Source organism: Cyprinodon tularosa, unplaced genomic scaffold (genome assembly GCF_016077235.1).
Source record: "Cyprinodon tularosa strain WSP-4 unplaced genomic scaffold, ASM1607723v1 ctg117, whole genome shotgun sequence".
Lineage (NCBI taxonomy): Eukaryota > Metazoa > Chordata > Actinopteri > Cyprinodontiformes > Cyprinodontidae > Cyprinodon > Cyprinodon tularosa.
In genome coordinates, this window is record NW_024037970.1 from 464,085 (window position 1) to 484,652 (window position 20,568).

Consider the following 20,568-nt stretch of genomic DNA (forward strand, 5'->3'; position numbering starts at 1 on the left):
TAAACATTTATGTCCAGCTAAAGCTGGAGAAGCATTTAAGATTTGCTGCCAAGTTGATGGATGCATGATTATACAGCCATCCCAGTACTGTTAAAAGCGATAAAGATACTATGATAAGGCTCATAGTTTCAGTCACGAAAAACTTTATATGACTGATTGTAGAGAGAGATTGTTGGTGGGACATTTATCAGGCCGATTTTAGCGTCTGGCTCATTAATCGACAGCCAAAATGAGTCAGATTTTAAAAAAATTGGGCTGCTCAGTGGGGCAGTGGGTAGTGCTAATGCCTTACAGCAAGAAGGTTCAGGGTTCATTTCCCAGCCCAGTGTCTTTCTGAATTGAGTTTGTATGTCTCCCTGTGCATGCGTGGGTTCTTTCTGGGTACTCTGAATTCCTCCCACAGTCCAAAAACATGACTGTTAGGTTAATTGGCTTCTCTCCTTGGGTGTGTGTGTGTGTATGTGCGTGCGTGAATGGTTGTTGTATCCTGGTTGTCTCTATGTCCCCCGCCTCTCGCCCATTCACTTCTGGGATAAGTCTGATGGAGAAAATAGGTATACAAATTCTATTTTTGCCTCATACAGCAGGAAAAAAATTTCACCGGGTGCTAATTCTGCTCCTCTGCCTCTCCCTTCCTGAAGACTGAGCTGCTCTGCAACGTCCCTCCCCACAAACACGCTTACACAGCTGCTGCTGAGGTAAGCATGGAGGTGGACGAAGAGCGATAAAGTATGTAGTTTACTCCCTGGTAAGCTGCTATTTTATAAAACTAAACACTAGTACCCCCTGACAACAAATGTCCTCATAGAAACATGCTGTTAGGGTGCATTAAGGAGAGCAGACAAATTTTATATGCGCTAGTTGTGGCATACATATTAGCATTTTAGCCCTGTGTAAGTTTTAAAACAAAAATAAGATTATTATATTGTGTCCCACTACACTTCGTGCTGACATGCAGGCTGTACTGGGGCTCATAAATTCAGAAGTTGATTTTTAAAAGGCTCCGACTTATGTATTTAGTTGTAATCCTGTTTGGATGTTTTAAAAGCGGCCTTGTGTTCAGTGGTGGAAGGGAACTTTTCAGTTGTTTGTAAATATGACATATTGATATTTATGTGGTGTTATTGTCAAAGAGTCTTTTAAACATGAATTAATACAAAACACCTCCCATTAGCCATTGAACAGACCCATTAGCCATTAAACACACGGGATTTATAAAAACTCATTTCACAGAGAGAGGGGAACGGTCAGGTGTGGAGCCACTTCATGAAGGACAATGATAATTTGAGTTGGACTATAGTTGGACAGTGTATATCCAGTGTATGTCCATTTTTAGATTATATATCCAATATCGGCCACTATCTGCATGCAAAATTGATTTTATGCTGATGTGTTTTTGAAGTTAAAAAACCACAACCTCCTCAAGCCATGACCGACATAGAGCCCGTTCAGCCTTGCTGCACGGTGAATCCTTCTGTGTCAACATTGCCATTATAAGCAGAAGGAAAAGCAGTTCTTTGAAAGTTTTACTTAGGACCAGTCCACATTTATAAAACAGCTACTTTTATATTACTTTTATAAAATGGTATTTCAATAATATTAATATGTCAGTAAAATTAATCAATTTTAACCTGCTCTAGATTTTCTGTGGGTGTATCATTTCTGAAATATGTATCTTTTTGATTAAAAATTTGTAACTATGGACTTTAGTTCTCCAAAAATATGGCTGACATAATTGCAATGAGACTTATTGTCAAATGATGTCGTCATCGAGTACAGCAACCAAATGCAAAATGATTTAAATAAATTTGCTTGTAAAATGAAGGGCCTGCAGATGTTACCAGATAAGGCTAACCTTCCTGTTTCACCTGTATATCATCCTCCTGTCAGGTAGATAAAATTTTAACCATAATACTTCTACTGAACATGAACAGCAACCTTTTAAACATCTGTTTTAGAGTTGGGTCAAGCTATTACTTATAAAAAGGGTTTAAAGGCAAGAAGTTAAATGTCCCAAGTGAAGTCCAATTCCAATGGTGAAAACTTTTAGTCATTGACACGTTTTCTGACACATCAATGAGGTGAAGAATCAAGCAATACAGATCAATATTGTCAAAGTCTCAACTCAAAATCTTACTTAAATCAAGTCATCAAGTAAGACTCGGGGTCCCTGAGAAAATATCATTATAAAATTAAGAGATTTCTGAAGAATCTTTTTACATACATCTAAAATCTTGAAGTCAAGCCTTCTAAGGGTTTCTACCATCTACCCTTCTAATCAAACACAATGCTCTAGAGAAAATCTAGCTGTATCCACACTAAGAGGATATTATCGTCAGTGACAAAAATGTTTCTTTAAATCTTATTCCAGGATCATTTGAACCCCTGAGATGAAAAAGGTGACATTAAAAGTATTCAGTTATATTCCATGGAAAGCTGTGAGATCAAAAGACTGTCATAAGATCTCCTTTGAACTGTAATCATATGAGGTAAGCAATAAAGTATCTGCACTTTTGATCAATTTATTACAACAGTATTAAACTGAAGGAAGAACTGTAATTAACCATTAGGGAAAAGTATCCCTAACTTTCATTATCTAAAATTTCCATATCAAGGAATATAATAACCAAATTTACTGGTCCAAGAATCATAAATCACTATAGCAATAAGAGTCTTTAAATTGGAGTTGTTGGGTAAGTAAAGATATGGTGCATATAGATTCCAATTTTTAACTGAACAAAAGGACAGAATTAAAGGAAGAGGTCCCCAGGTCCGCAGGAAATGGAAACCCTGAAAACATAAATCAAAACCCTAGACAGCACGGTTAGATCTACGTCAGCTACGTTGAAAACTGTAATTAAAAAACTGATAATTAGCTTACATTTTAAACTACTATTCTACTAACTACTATTCTGTTTAAACACTATGATTTTTAAGTTAATCAATTCATTACATCTAGATTTTTCCACTTCTCCCAAAGATAATGGGTTAAATGTAGTTAATTTCATTGCTCTGTGACAGTGTATTTTTGAGGCTGCTATAGGTGCCATGATGGATGGATAATTGATATGAAGAATCATATGTCGGTAGTCATAATTCTATGCCTAACCAGTAAATTTCACTCCATTGTGTTGTATAGAAACCCTAAATACAATTGTTTTGTTAAGATTCAACATTGAGGTGGCAAACTGCTTGTGGTCCTTGTTAGCTGTTACTAAATAAAGCTTCACAAGGCCTATTACTGTAGAAAAATCCCATTATGCAAATGACCAACATATCACCTTCTACTTTTGCGGTACATATTATCATTAGTCATAGCTCAGCTGTACAGAATACACTAGATGTACTGGAGAAAAAGGTCTGAAACTAAATAATTTCTAACGTGAAAATTAAATCTTAAGGCAATTTGCACAGGTTTTTTTCTTTTTTTTTAATACACTTTTTAGAAAGTGACAATGGCTAAATGCTTGCCAAGATCTTCAACACAGCCCATGTCTGGTTTGTGTTAAGGTACATTCAAAGGTGCAAATTCCTGCCCTCTGCTCTCTGTTATCAGTTAAAAATGGATGCTGAACCAAAAGACCAAACAGTTGTTAAATGTTATGCTTCAGCTTTTGCTCTTCAGTGTTTAAATCTTTTTAATCAAACAAGAAAAGGCAGTAAAATACAACAAGTTTACGGATACATCCAAAATAGATAGTTAAAATGCTCTATCAAGCAGACAAAACCAAGCACATTTTGACCTCATAACTCACGCTGTTAGTAAGCATAGGGGAGCCTCTGTTTATTACGGATCTGAAGCTCATAAGAGCTCTAAAGCAAGTGATGAATGGAACATCCTTCAAGTGGCCTAAATCCTCCTCAGACAGACACTTCCTTCTAAAATTACATTCTTTAACAGCTTGTAGTCATAGCAATGCAGCCCAAGTACTCCAACAGCGACTGCCGAGGAAGCTAAGCCCTTAACATTACAGTCCATTCTGTAGGATGAAATTACAAAGAACCTTGATTGCAAATGATATCATGCGGCAGGTTTAAACTAAACACAGACAGAGTAATTACAGACATCATTTAAGCTCAAATAAATCATTAAATCAAATGCAACAATGAAAGCTAATTGGTGGAAATCTTAAGCTGATGTATAATTACAAGATTTTTGACTGCAGGGGTTTAGAAAGGAAAACAAATTGGTAGGTATGGTTATGGTTGTATCCCTTCCATGACTGGCCTCTGCTGAGTTAAACGTCATCCTTAGCAATAAAGAACCTATTTATTACGACTGGTCAAGTTCTTGATGATATACAAATGTTGCTCAACAGTTCATCTAACAGACAGACCATAATTTATTTAACCATAAGTATCAAAAGGATCAGTTTGTGCAAGTCAACAACAAAGACTAAACACATTAAGGACAGCAACCATGCATCAAGGTCAGATATCTCTGACATCTCTTCATCTGGGCTTTCCATTTTTTGGATAAAAAAAAAAAAACTTGATTTAAAAAAATCCATGACTTTATTTAACGCTGAGAAAAAACTCCAACAAGACATGCTTGTTAAACATGTCTTTAAAATAATTTCAGTAAAATCAGACCGATAACTGATCAGAAATCTTTTTTTTTTTTACGGTTCGTTTGGATATGTATGTAGCAACTCTTGGTGGTTTTCCCTATCACATATAAAGAATAATCAGACATAAAAAAAAACTAAATTGGATTCTCTAGCCATCCAGACAGGAGAAGTTAAAGTGGGAGCTGATTCCCTTTTGCTTTTTGAAAGAGAGCATCATGAAAAAAAACAAAGACAGCAGTTTTTTTGGGGGGTTTTATCCTTTGTTAGCACTTACTTTTGTTATAGAAGCACAATTTCCTAAAACAGCAAACTTTGTGTATATTACAGAGAATGCAGATCCTTACCTTAACTTATAGAGTTGGGCCTGTTTTTCTGTGTTTGGTCCTGTTTCTCTCTTAGACATAAATAATGCCTCATCTTTTACTTTGAAGATCAGCATCTGCTCTCTTTCATCCCGTTTGATTAATTGGTCATGTGCTTAACAGCTTCTTGCTCAAACATAGCCACCTATGGAGCTGATTTACACTGACTTTCCCTAGCACACAAAGTATTTATGGATCAATGCTTCTATGATCCTTTTTATTTCTGCTTCTGTCTTCTCAAAGCTCCAACAGAGGCCTGCTCACACTGAGCCTTGTTCTGCTTAAGACTTCTTTGTGTTAAAAGGGACTTTTTTTCCTCTCCACTGTCCCTGCATGCATGCTTGGTGTGAGGCTCATACAGGTGGAGTGAGTCCTGCATATTCAATGACTGTTGACTGCATGATCCATGAGAGCAAAAGGTTCAATACTCAAAGATAAAAGAGAGCACCTTTGCTGTACACTGATGAGTCTTCCTTTAATTGAAGAATACCCTATGTCTCAACTTTTTAACAACTTCTTACATCTCTTCCTCCTCTGAGGTGACTATTAAGGCATCAGAGACTAATGGAACTGCCTCATCTTATTCCTTCAGTAACAGTGTCGACACTAAAGAGTGCTGATGTCAGCAGAAGCCACACTGGTTTGTTCACAGATCCATACTATGCCATATATATTATAGTCTTTGATGGTTCAGTAAGTGGTAGGGCCAAATCAAGATCAAGAAGAAGAATCCAGAATGAGATATTTTATGATATTTGATATACTTGAATTATGTCCCCCTGTCCATGTTACAAAGAGCATTGAAACACTTATTGACATAGGCACCCTTTAAATACTGAAAGATATTTAAGTTTCTCTGAAGCTCCAGGAGGATGTGCACTTTTTGAAAGCAACCACTTTGATTCGCACAAGCTGTTCTCAAACAGCACAGACTGTTTCTGTCACAAGATCTGGTTTGCAGATCTTGTGACAGACACAGGCAATCTTATATAAAACAAAAGATTAGATTAAAATCCACTTACAATAAGCAAAGACTCTTTAGCCAAAGGCATGAATCCAGAAGCAGAACACAGCTTTTTCACCACATGACAAGAAAACCTCAGTAGAATTTAACAATATAACATGTAAAAACAGATAGAGTCCAGCTAAGACTGGCAAAATGTCATTTCACAAGTTGTTTTTTCATCAGAGCAAGTCTGCATTGGGTTGATAGCTGGATCTACATCTAGTGTGTTCTATCTGTTTTGTAGGAAAGACGCTGGCACTTGGACCTACATCAAAGGCAATCATAGTCGGAAAGGTAAAATAATATGTACATACTTCAAAAGCCAGATGAAAAATAAGGTATCAATCATGGTAATAACAACACTGAACAGAAACTTTATAACACTGATCAGTCTGCTTCCCTGTCTGCTCAGAACAGAAACATTATCAAGTCAATAGCATCCCTTTTTTTATTCAGGTCAATTCATATTTATTCAAAATCTCTAAATCTGTCATTACTTTAAAAGAAAACACAAAAAGCTTACAAAAGCTCTGGACAAAATTCATTGTAAAAAGAAGCATTATTTATATCACAATGAGATAGATAACACAGCTAAACAGCTACATCAGAAAGACATTGTTGATGCTGATAATCCATTTAATACAGCAATTTACTTAAGTCTACAGAATAATCACTGAAATGTGTTCATAAAAGCTATTTGAAAAAGAAATGACTGAAATGTACTGTTTTGCAGATTAACTCTCTGTAAACATGTCAAAGACTTGTCAGCTGATTTAATAAGCCCTCTGTAAAATAAGGAAGTTACTATTATGTAAAAGCATTATTTCTGATTTCGTCTTTAAGTTTTAGGTTATTCTAATTTGTTCAAGAATTTCAGTTGAACATCTTACAATACATATGTCTTGAATTCAGTGAGAACAAAGCAACTGTTGAAATGACACAACCTGTCATTTGTTCACCCCTGCAGTTATAATTTCTTATTACTGCTGGAGGTAGAACTGCCCTAAACCACCAGTTAGAAGAGAGATAATTGATCAAAATACTGATGTTTCAGAGAGAAGAAGACACAGTTAGATGGTGTCATCAAGAATTCCCTTTATACAAAACGCCCTGTGGCTCTACAACGCAAATCATTCAACCTAACAAAGTGTGGGCTTTTTCTCTCATCAAACGGCCAGCCAGACTCTTCTGAAGTTCAGAGGAACTACAGCACCATCATTAGTGACATGTTGCTGACATGACAGTGAGAAAAGACACCTATCAAAGAAGTCATAATTGCAGGTGTCAATTCTTCGCTGAAGTTCTGGATTGTTTCAAAGAATCCTGCTGGATTCCTTTTGTCTGAATCTTGTTGCTGGAGCATATCTTAAGTTAAAATATGGGAATTTGAAGTTGGCATTTTTTCTTTATGTACATATATAACAATATTCGCCTCATCTGTAAAAATAAGATGCTGAAGATGTGCTTAATGGATTAAACAAAACTGGGTATGACATCATGAACCCAGTGTCGGTTGCCCGTTTGCTACCAAAGCAGCCCATGATAAGATCCTTTAAGTCCTTTTGGTAGTAACATTCCTTGGCATAGTTGGAATTTGGAGCGACAACTGAACACCTACAATTCAACCTTATGTTGCTTAAAGCAGTACAAAATAACTTTCAATTTTGGTCGCTTTTGGCTCCCCACGGTGGACAAAAGCTGTATTGTTTTGCCTGAAGGAAGACCCCATTTCCCATGAGCAGCAGCGCATTGCATCGAAAAAACCTGATCTCCCGGTCCCCTGCAGTTGGATTGAACTACATTTCTGTTTCAAGACACTGTGTGAAAGAATGACTAGTGATGAGATAATGAATTTATCTGTGGGGAAACAATATCATATGATGATATTGAAAATAAGAAAGCAGTCTGTGCATTTGTGGTTGTTTTGCATAGCAGGGTTACTGCCACCCTACTCTAAGTTGCTTAGTGTTGGTGAAAGACATACAGACCCCCTCAGGCTATGACAGAGGTCTCATTCAGCTAGTTTTAAGTCGACTTATAATAACAAAGGTTATGAAATATTTTATGAGTGTTGGTTTAAAGTATTCCTAAAATATTTTGCCTTGTTGCAGGAGTATTATCCTGTGGAAAGAGGTCACAGCCATTGAGAATACTGTTTCCATAAAGGGTTGCCTGTGGCATACAGCAGTACTTAGGTAGAAGGTATACATGTCAAGATTAGGTTGGTATGAATGGCAGATTTCAATGGTTTCCATTGCACTGACCAAAGTATTACAGAGCCCCTACACTCTTGTATTCTTAAAACAAACATCTGCGAAAATGTACTTTCCATTTCTTTAATGCAAGATAAATCCAAAAAAATCAGGACACACTCATTTACCATCATGTCTTACTATTAATAAACACACAACCCACTAGTGTAATATAAATAATTTTAGCATTCAAACTAATTAGGGTGAGACCACCTGCCGAAATAAGACTCGTAAAAATAGTGGAAAGAGAAGTTAGCCATATTTAGTTAGCATGAACCATCTCCAAAATAACTTAAGGGAGTAATTCCGTTTTTCTCTCTCTGACAAATCCACACTATGTTAGCATTTACTGTATTTCCACTCTGCATGTCCTTCCAAAACAGTTTAAAAAAAAATCCACTGGACTGAAGCTTTTTCAATTAAAAAGGTCAGAATTAGTGTTTGAAGTTTATATAGTAGCCCAAAAACTTGCTTTTAGGTAACTATATAAAGCTTACTATATAAAGCTTATAACTCAACACTTATTCTGACATTTTGAATTGAAAACGCTTCCTGGATGGGAAGCAAAACGTCTTCAAACTTGGAAACAAAGTCCAGTGAATTTTTTTTTTTTTTTTTTTACTTTTTTGGAATGACTATGACCTGGATGACTGAGAATCTTCTTCAGCATATTTCACTCTGCATGGAATATGGATAGGCCAACATTCAAATTTTTAGTTAAAGAGCCTTCAAATAAGGCAAAGGAAAAACTTAGCTTTAAATATCAGTAAACTGGTGAGGAGATCAAGCTAGCCTCAACTCTTCTGTGTATCTTTTGATTTCTTCTCCATGTATAACCTTCTATCTGATGCTGACATTTTACCTAAAGCAGCAGCTAAATATAAGTGGATGTAAAGATGTTGAATGAAGATTTGAATTTATGAGCTTTATCAGGAGCAAGCGACAGTCAACTGGTGTGAGGGGATAATCAAGTCAGGCCCCAAGAGAGAAAGCTGAGAGGGGAACAACAAAGAAGCAGTTTCAGTTCACTTCCACTCCTCTGCTCAAAGCCTCACAAATTCTAGGTCAATGGTGGCTTTTTAAAGATGTGACATAGTCCTCCAAGGAGTTTGAAGCTGCGAAATAGGCCGGCAAAGACGCCTGACATGTTCATTGGTCTTTCAGTGAAGGTAATAAAAGATGCTATGTTGTACAAACATATATAAGAAGAAATATGAGATATATTCATACTGATACTCATATTGACATATTTTTACTCCTTATGGAAGAAATTAGGAGCTGCCAAAATATGAGTCAAAAAATAAATAACCTAATAAGTATATTTCTAGTAGAGAATAAAGCATTGATTTCCCATATAAAAAGCTTCAAATGTTTATTTATGTAATATTTCTGTATTTTTCCAGGATTTGTGTTTTACTTGGAGGAGGTTTCAACTGGTAAGGATGTATTTTATGTGCTCAATCAATAAGTATCCTATGGTGCAATCTCCCTGCATTAGACAACATAACCAAAAACAGTAGAACAGGTTTTACGGCCTAAAGGCTTCACCAACAGAGAATAACAACCATCTTCAGATAGTCAAACATCTTCAGAAAGCTTCTGCTCTGCATTATCATAAATAAAAATAACTTACAAAAAAATATATATATAGGTTTAGGAGATCTCCACTACTGCAATTTAGATTGTTTGAATCTTATTTATACAAAAAGGATGCAACCTTACAAGAAGTTGTCCACATTAGAGGCAGATGATTAGATGGTTAGCTGTGCTTTGACAAGAGGGCAGCTGAAAGCATGATGACACTCAAAAGCAATGGAGGTTGACAAGTGCAGTGATTGAAATTCTCACTAAACAAAACCTTGCTTGTGTGAGAACACTGTTGACCAGGCTTGCAATGGGGCAAAAATCCATTCCACATGATGCATTCATTGTTTTCAGGGAGCATGCACCATGCAACAGCCACTAAATAACAGAAATAACTGGGCCCATTCTGCAAGTATTAGGAGAGTATAATGAACCGGTGCTTATATTAAATGTTTAAAGGATAATATAAGGATTTATATTATACTGATATAAGGCAATGCTTGAAACAATAGGTAATCTGTGTAGGAATTTATTTGTAATATATTGGGTTTTTTTCTAGTTTCAACAGGTGAAGAAACTATAAAACGTCATGTAGTTCAAAAAAGAGATGAATTACAGAACAGTGACTAAGGTTACTGTATAAAAACAAACACCTGTGCTTAAAGAAAACATGATCCAAACTTACCTCTATCCATTTCTGCGCCTCCAGAAACGCAGAGTCGGCGGCCGACTGTGTGACAGGGGGATGCTGATGAGACTGTCCAAAATCTGCAGCCGGACTGGCCATGGACGAAGGACTTGGTTCCTCTCTTTAAGTGTGAACGCCTGCAGCCAAAAGCCGCGTTATTCCTTTTCAATGAGTTACTTCTCCTCCGTTATAGCTGTACTGTAGATGTTCCAGCAGCTGCAGCACCAGCGACCTGCCGAGCAAACCAGTCGGTGCACTCCACAGAGTCGCTCCTGTTAGTCATTGCAGCATCAAAGTGCGCACAGTTGTCCACAGAACCGAGGTTGAGCATCTTCACAATAAACCCCAGTGTGCAGACGCACACTATTTGGAAACGATTAGTAGAACCGATTTAAGCAAAACAAAGTTAACATAGTTAACCTGCCGGTATTTGTATAATCTTTATGGTGGGTGAGAAGTTTTTACTGTGGTTACAGACGGATGTTTCCAGTGCGTGCTCTTATTTTGACAGTAATACACTTCCGGTGGTGCTCTACCTGTTTAATATTGACTTGACGCTGTTCGAGACTTCTGCAGACCACAGAATCGCTCCAACATGGATATCTATGGCTCCAACGGTCTAAAATACACACAGCAGCGCCGCTCCCCCGGCAGCCAATGAGGACAGCAGCACGCTTGGGATCTCACACCCACTTTCACATGTGGGACAAACAGCAGAGGAGGGATATCATTTAGAATCTCCAAATTTACAATTAACTAATTACAAAAATCAACCGTCTCTTTTATTATGAAAATATGCATATAAACAGGCTTCTTTTTTAGGAAAAACCTAAACTTATTTATAAAAAAAAAAAACATAACAGGAATGGATTTAAGTATACCTTCCTACTGTTTATATACTCTTGCATACTTTTGCATATCTGTTGCTGTAAAATCAGAAACCTCTATTATTATTATTATTATTTATTTTTTTTTTTTCTACAGTCAGGCAATTGCAAAGTAGTTCATGATCTAAAGAAGGAGCTAGGGAAATACCTTTATTGTCCCATGGTGGAACAATTCAGTAAAGTTTTTTTTATTATTATTCTTTCAATAATATCTTTATTTTTTCACTCTTCCATGAAGGCCAGATGTTTTGATAGTGACTGATAGCTGTCCTGTTAAGAGTTTGTTCCACTGTACTTAAGGTTTGTGAAACTCTGCAGCCCCTCCAGTGATCCATAGGGCCTCTTAGCTGTTTTTGTGACTATTGCTCTCAGAACTGCTTAGTTACTAAAAGTAGAGGGTTGGGCATCAGTAGATTATATGATACTGTATCATACAAAACATTCTGATTTTTTATAGTGCACTACTTTGTGTTGGCAAATCAGAGAAAATCTCAATAAAACAAATGTGGTTGTAATACAAAAATAGTAAAGCAGTTGATTTTACTGTCATGTTCCCTTTTAATTTGCTGCACGTTTGTGCGTTTAAATTGTTATTTTCAGCTCATTCAAGTTTTTCAATGAGATGTTTCAGTTATGCTGTCACAGTGTTCTTTTACAAGGTCTAAATGCGGAATATTGACAAATTCTAACATGAGCCAGCTTGCCCTTGAATAAGGAGGCTGCAGCTCACACTTAATATATCTTTGGCTCTAAGCACTAAGTGTTTGTTAAGTTGAACAAACAAGTCAGCCAAAACCTGGTCAACAGCTTTTTAGCTTTGAGCCTATAGGTGAAAAACTCAGTGATTCAGCATCAAGGCAAACCTTTCTGTTAATGAATGTAACCAAATTTTTAAATAATTGAGAGACAAATATGATCTATGATGTAGTTATTTTTACATAGCCTTGTATTCTGGTGTTGCAGCAGGATCTAGTTTCTGTAAATTGAAGCTTTTCCAGGCCTTAGGACTACAATCTATTTTAGCTTGTAACATTTTCTTTATCTCTGCTGACATCTTGTGGACATATGCAATAGTACGGAAGCAAAGAGATTTAAGCAGCGAATACCTACCTTCCTCTTCTGTTTCTATGAATTCTGCATCCTGGACACTGTAAACAATCTTGGTCATTCTTCCTGTCTCATGTTAGTGTTAAGAAAAAAAATTTCATTAACTGGTTTATTTTATAATTCTGCTTAAGGAGACCTTATTTTGCTGCTCGCTTTTGGTTAAGCGTTTTTCTATGCTTAGATAGAAAACTTTGAATCAATTTACTGTATGATCTGGTGAACTGTAAAGTGCCTTGAGATGACATGGGTTGTGAATAAACTGAACTGAATTGATCACAGAAGAAGAAGAGCTATGAATAAAACATAGTATTTTTGTCTACACTCATACACATTTCTGTCCCACCATAGGTTTACTTTTAAATGTTAATTGTATAACTGCTTATTTCCCTTTAAGTAATTGGACCACCCCAGCAAACATTACATGAAACCATCTACTGTAAATGAATGTATAAGTATAAAAATTCCTCACAAATACATGTATTTATTAGAAAGCACAATTCCATAACATGGCTTATCAAAATAAATGAATGGAGAAAGGTTAATAAAAACAGTTAAATGAGTCAACACATCTAATGACTATATGTTCCTGGTTAATGAAAAGAAAAAAAAATCTCCTTTAAGGTATGTTATTACACCTTTACTTAGGAGACCTTATCTTGATCCACATGACTTGATCAGTTACAGACCTACATATATAAATGGTAAATGGCATGTACCTATATAGCGCCTTTATTCAAGTTAGGAGACTTGACCAAAACACTTTACACTACATTCATTCACCCATTCACTCACACACTGATGGTGGCAAGCTACATTGTAGCCACAGCTGCCCTGGGGCTCACTGACAGAAGCGGGGGCTGCCGTACACTGGCGCCACCGGGCCCTCTGACCACCATCAGTAGACAATGCAGGTGAAGTGTCTTGCCCAAGGACACAACAACACTGAAAGTCGGAGTCGGGGCTTGAACCGTCAACCCTTCGATTTCAGGGCAAACTCCTACATCCAACGCCACTGTCTTTCTTCCTAATTAAAAAATTTGAGAAAATTATTCAAATCAAATGTCTGATATAACCCATAATTAACTTTTAGTCAGAGTTTTGAATCTGGTTTTAGAGCTCATCATAACATTGAAATAGCACCGATAATAGTCATTAATAGTATCATCATGGCCTTAGATAATGGACTTGTATTTGTATTTGTCCTGTAAAATCTCAGTGCTAAATTTGATACAGTGAATCACTATATTCTTTTAGAAAGGCTTGAACCTGCTGTAGGGATTAATGTAACTGCACAGGCTCAAGTTTGTTCATGTTAATGATATATCTCCTTCAAGCTGCAGAGTATCACAGGTACATTGGCTAGGGCCAATTCTTTTTACTATATGATTTTAGTGGGTATCAGACAGGGTGGGAATAATTTCCACTGTTGTGTTGACGACACCCATCTTTACTATAGTTTTCTATAAATCCTAAAGATATTGACTGATTATGTAGACATGCAAATCTGGATGACTAAACTATCTGCTTTTGAATGCATACAAAACAGTAGTTGCAGTTGGACCAGAGAGTTTGAAAACAAAGCTCATTTTTCAGTCACTTAATCTGAATGGGATTCAATTGGTCTCAGATAATAACGTAAAGAACCCGTGTTTTTTATTTTTTCAGGACTGTCAATTAGGTCTTTTAATGATGAGGTCTCAACTATTTCCTTCTTTCATGTCCAACATACTGCATACAATAAAAATATCTTGTCCAGTGGACAATTGTAATTCTTAATTAAGTCCACAAACTGCATTTGACACTTTTAGCTCGTCCAAAATGCTGATGCAAGAGTTCTTTTTAAAACTTAAATTAAATTAAATCACATTTCTCCAAGTAGTTTGTAGAATTTCCATAGCGGAATGAGAGACAAATATTTTAGTTATCAAGATTCTCTCCTCTGGAACAAGCTACCAGTTTTAGTCTGTGAGGCATACACCCAGACTAATTTTAAGGCTAATGTTAAAATGTTCCTTTCAGATTAAGCTTTAAGTTGAAGCGGCTTAGGTTTTACTGATCCTTCTCTTTAATGCTGCTTTAGGCTTAGGCTGCCAGAGCACACAGGGACGGGTTTTTATCATTCTGTCTCATTCTACTGCATTATTCATTGGTTAAAGTTCTAACTTTATGTTATCGCTGCTTTTTCTTGCCATAGTAGCTACATCTGGTCTGGGTCTGTGTGGCTGGGGCACTGTCCTGGTAAGAAATATCAGCTGTGCTGCTGCAATTCTCACATCTGATTATTGATGATCGAGTTTGGCCTGTTTTTAGTGCTTAGTCCTATTTCCCTCCAAGACATATGAGGTTAGTTTTTACCGTAAACATCTGTATGTGCTCTCTTTCATCCCTTTTGACATGAAAACTGCCTCAGATCTCATCTGCTTAGCTGCTTCTTTCCTAGACAGAGCCCCCTACAGAGCTAGATAACTGATACATTTTCTAACATAGAAAGTGTTTATGGATCACTGCTTCTGGCTTCTTTCATTTATGGTCTCGACAGAAGGCCACTCACACTGAGCCTGGTTCTGCTAGCGGTTTCTTCCTGTTAAAAGAGAGATTTTCCTCTCCACTGTCACAGCAAGCTTACTTAGTGCAGGGGATTTTTCCATAGTCAACAAAACAATGCAAGTTAATATACTTGCTATATGCTCATCCAGGAGTAGCAAATCCTGCAAAATCATTGACTTGATGCAATTAGCTACATTTCTTTAGATAGTAAAGTTTTAAGTGATCAGACTATTAACTCTCTGGACAAATTGGGAAAAGAGACCAACCCATGCACAGTCACTCACATGCTTATTCACACACGCACCCACACAAGCAGCTTTGTTTTCAAGACATATAGAGACATTTCACTGACTTGCATTAATTTTAATTGCCTAACCTAGACCCTTACCCTAACTATTAGTAACATATACCTAACCCTAACCTGAACTGAATTCACACCTTAGTTCTTAACCTAACCCCGACTCAAAGAACAGAACTTTACCATATGTGGACCAGTTGAATGTCCCCTTATGTACCTGTAAGTCCCCGCATGTAGGATATTTTACAAACTACTACCCCCAAATTGTACATGAAATAAGACCACACACACACTTCATGAAGTGATTTTTCACCAGCAAAAATCAGACTTCTTCGGCTAAAGACCTGTGTATCTCACCAATCAGACCCAGGTTCCACACGGCAAACAGAATAGAAACTGGTGGTGCAGTAGTTTTAATGGCATATGACATCAGGGGGCTTGGCTCGTTTACATCATTGAATTTCCAACATATTGGAGTTACAGCTAAAGGTTGTTTGTTACCTGTCTCTAAGATCTTTGCAAATGTAGAGATCAAAATGTCTACCAACTTATTACAAAACAGCTCATCCCAAGTCAGAGGGTGAAGAGAGCTTATGGACTGTAATATTTAAATCTTGCCACAAATTCTCATATAGGTCTAAGTCTGGTCTCTCATTCGGCCATTCTAACAAATCGATATACTTTAATTAAAAGCATTCCATTGTAGCTCTATTTTGATGTTAAAGGTTGCTGTCTCAGCCTTTAATCCTATTGCAGCCTCTACACCCAGGAATCCATTGTATCTAACATCCAATTTCTCATCAGTCCTTTTTCAGTTTTCCTGGCTCTGCTGAAAAAGACCATCGTACAACACGACTTTTGCAGCACCCTGTTTTAGAGTAGGGATGTTTCATTCAGGGTAATAGAGCGTAAATCGTTTGCTGCTCATATGTTCTGCACATAAAACAGAAATGTTAATTTAACTTTTAACTTTAATTGGTGATGCACTATGCTTTGTACTGTGTCCCCTATGACTTGTTAAAGGTAATTCAAATGGGAACTGTAATAACACAAAATAAAAGTGTTTCTTATATAAATGAAACATGAAAACAAATTTGTCAGAGAACACTAGATGGCGCACTTTACTTTTATTAAAATAGAAAGGTTTTGGAAATCCTTTAAAAGATGTGCATTACATGCATGTTTTTTTCCCACAAAGAAAGCTCTAAGTGAATCTAATGTCCTTATTTAGATTTATGTTTTGACCAAAAAAGCTAAACCAGAAAGAGTCATCTCACAATACTTTTTCAGAAGTTTCAACATTGACAGGAGAGCCGTCTTAGTTCCAAACAATCTTTAAATTTTACATGTTTAAACAAGTGTAGACAATGAGCAAACACATATTGCTGCATAAATAGCAACATGTGATTAAAATATACAATTTGAAATTACTTTAAATTCAATCTCTAACATTAAACAGTTATTGTTAAGACTGCCTCAGAAAAGCAGAATAGATCTTTAATGCATCTTCACTAACATTGTGTTTGTGGATTAACTTCTATAAGCCACTGGATTGAAACATATTCATTAAAATAAATAAAACAAGAAATAAATGTGTAAACTAAAGCCTAATCCCTATTTCAGGTTTGGATCATGTTTTAAGTAAATATTTTATCTGCTCTTAGATGCATAATCCCAAATCAAAACCATTAACATGAAAAGCCAGACACAGCAGATAATAGCTGAATCTAAATTGATATTTCTAAATTGTATTAGCACTTTCCAGTGTGGAGGTGTTCCCATTAAACATTAATTATTATTATATACAATTTTACTCACCGCTACATATGTTGAGTATGTAGCTTATGACACATCACAGGTGTTATTGACTTTAATAGTCAAGAATAATAAATTGCTGGTCATTCCTGCTTGTTTTTTGTTGTTGTTTTTTTTACACTGTATATCACTGGAACAGCGGCCTGCACATTCTGTTTAACTGTTACAAATTGGTTAGCAACTAAGCAGCCATTTACAAACACAAGCAGCACAATAATCTTGTCTTCACCAATGGATTACTCATTAGTCTGCAGATTCTCAGCAGAGGGAGTCTTTGAACTCCTGGCACCCATTTCAGAGCAGAGATTGTAGGAATTCCTTAGCTGTCAGAAGTGATTTAACATTTCCTTACCCTTTCTTAGGAGTATTACTGTGTGCACTGCTGTACATCCTGATGTAAACACCCTGGTCTGTGACCATGCCAACCTTAAGCCCTTCCTCCAAATTCCCTCAGAAAAAAATCAATTTTTAATGGCATCCATTTTCTTTTAGCAGGCTCTGAACGGCAATCTTTTCTGTGGAGACTGCAGAGCGGATGTAAACACAGCTTTGAATTACAATTATAAATCAAACTTATAAAAAAATATATTAAAAAGTTATGTTCTGCTGCCTTTGGGCTTCTCTGCACAAAAGACCAGCCTTCTCACCCCAAACCCCACCACCAAGATCTTCTGGCTGAGCAACAATTTCTTTATAAGACAGAAGCCTGTGCATCAGCTTTGAAACTTGGGCAGATGTTGTTATGCTTAGTTGTATTGAGATGGTTTGTTTATTTGAAGTTTTCTATCAAATACTGGAGGAAAAAATCATGTGTGTGCCTTTCTTAATTTGTATCAACTTGGAATATTATGCAATTAGGGCACAGAACATAAATAACAGTAACACAAATATCTAGGATCTTTTCAGCATTTTAAGTTTAATGCAGCGTGGCCACAATAGTAGTCACTTATTAAGCAGTTACTACTCCAGTGGACTTAATGTATAATGCAATGCCCTATTAAAGCCTCCATTAAAGTCAAGAACCATCATATGTCAGAAATGTGAATATTGCATAATGTCCCAACAAAGCAATTAGCTCCCAGACTGCAAATTCAGGGCTTGTTGGGGTATATAACTGTGTCAGAGTTTCATAAAAAAAAAATGCATCAAAACTGACTGCATAATGGCATAGACTTGTGCATGTGTTTGCACGTTCCCAATGATGTTTTGTTTCTTCCCAAAAACTCTGCTACTGCTCATTGTAAAGCAGGACTGAATGAATCTCTTTAAATTGACATATGAGTGTGCTAGTGTATATGGTTACTAAGCGATTATTTACTTTTTCAGCCTCATGTTCAATCACTGCTTGTGATAGGCATCACACTACAGTTACCATGTGGGTAAATACAAGTAGACATGCAGAGATTTCCAAAACAGAAAATAAGAAAGTAAAACATACATCAATGTTAGAATGAAGTGGGCTACCATAGAGCATCAGTAAGTTCCCACAACTTAACCCTAATAGAATGAGTTGATGTGTTTTTAAAACCCAGATTAGTGCCAGAAACCAACCAGTTGAATCAACCATTACTGGTTACACACTGAGCCTGGTTCTGCTGGAGGTTTCTTCCAGTTAAAAGGGAGTTTTTCCTCTCCACTCTCGCTACAAGCATGCTTAGTGTGAGAGATTGCCTTCGAGTCAATAAGTCGATGCAATCAACTGGTTTTCCTTAGACAGAAAACTTTGAATCAATTTGACTGTATGATCTGGTGAAATGTAAAGTGCCTTGAGATGACATGTGTGGTGAATTGGTGCTATATAAATAAACTGAATTGAATTGTTTAGACAAATAGTTAATACAGAATTGTGCAAGGGGTGCATGTTTGGAGATGTATTTAAGGAATGTATAATTTTAACTTCTACATGCAATTATTTTACTGATTTTTTTACTTTTGAAAGTTGTGTGACAAATCAGCCCTGAGAAGGGGCAATTCAAATATATTCTTAGTAAACCAAAACTGATTACAATCCCGTTTAGTCTAAGTAAACTCTCACTGCGTCTGGTCGCTGCTTGAACACTTGATTACCATTGAATAAATTGACTAAATTTATACCGTGCTTTTCTAGTCATACTGACCGCTCAGTGCTTTACACACTACAGCCATTTACACTCCCAAACTCCCAAAGAGAAATACACCAGTATTAAGACAACTTTGGGTTAAGTGTCTTGCACCAGAGGCACATCAACTGAGCCACAGTTGCCAACCAAACTAAAGCTTTTATTATAACCAAGTTTTGTTTTAGTCACATAGAAAACAGAGCTGTGTTCCTTAGAAGTAGTTCATCAGCTAAAGTGGAGGTTGTTCAGAACATCACTGGAGACCAATAGTCTTCTATATTTGGTATGCTGTGATGGCCTCTGATCCAACCCTATCCATCACACCAACACACACAAATTCTATGCTTCACCTTTCAAGGTCTTATAACAGTGCTGTTTTCACTGATTTGACTTCTCACTCAAAAAATGTATTTTTCATGTATTTTACTCTCTTTAAGAAAAAAAAGTTTGTTCCTCTCTGTTAAAAGGCCCTGCAGTTTTCAATTAAGAGCTTATTGTTCAACATAGTTATTTTTGTTCTGCATTAGAGAACACCATGACTTTTCATCTGAAGTTTTAATAACCCTCTGATTTCACATATTCAGAAAATCAATTGCAAAGCATCTTCAACTCAATTCATTTTCTCAGCTTGAAATAATTAAAAGTACAATCCTGCTGGTCTTTAAGTGAGAGAAAACATACTCTGCAGGCTAAATTAGCTTAGTCCAAGTTCAGTGAATTCTTTATTTTTGCTGTGAAACATAACTTGGAGAACTTTTTTAGACCAAAGTAAGAAAAGTAGAGGTTCAAATAATCCACAGTGAGAATCAAGAGATCAGTGTGACCTCTTTCTTTAATGTGAACCATTGGATAAATGAAATCACCAAAGTTCTTTCTTAATATTTGGAGGGATCTGAGAGTGTGAAGAGACTCTACCACCTTCCTCTGACCCTGACTTCAACCTGAACGCAAACGGCACACAGATATGCATCTGTGCACACTTCTCCAAACCCTGTGGAGAGAGTGAAGAGTGAGAGAAAATAGACCTCCCAACATGGGGTGCCTTAAGAGGGCTGAAGCCTCTCAGAATGTACGCTCCCTACACAAGGTTTAAGAGACCTCCCGCACTTCATATTTTTATCCTCAGAGAGAAGAAAGATGTGCTGCTTTTCCACATCTTAGCCATATTTCAAACAATAGTACTAACAATGTGTGGTTTTTCAGCTTTCAGACATGGTCTCTGTATATTATCGGTGACATAACACATAATATTTAGCTGTAATTATACCAGTGTAATGTACTATTTGATATATGCTTTTAAAACATAAAAACAATCTTCCTTAAGGAATAAGTAAATACAAATTAATTACTGA

At 36.5% G+C, this 20,568-nt stretch overlaps 1 protein-coding gene across 6 annotated transcripts in view; it reads right to left on the reverse strand.

Annotated features, from left to right (window-relative positions):
- Positions 1 to 10,739, reverse strand: part of LOC119798542 (LIM and calponin homology domains-containing protein 1-like) — a 107,445-nt gene extending 96,706 nt beyond the window's left edge. For 3 of the 6 annotated variants that reach the window (XM_038308078.1, XM_038308084.1, XM_038308073.1), the window contains exon 1: positions 10,461 to 10,736. In XM_038308078.1, the coding sequence (XP_038164006.1) occupies positions 10,461 to 10,562 (102 nt within the window). In that variant the 5' untranslated portion in view covers positions 10,563 to 10,736. Of the gene's footprint in view, positions 1 to 10,460 lie in introns of all 6 variants that reach the window. The other 3 variants (XM_038308066.1, XM_038308057.1, XM_038308093.1) reach the window with 3 other exon arrangements.
- Positions 10,740 to 20,568: the final 9,829 nt, after the last annotated feature.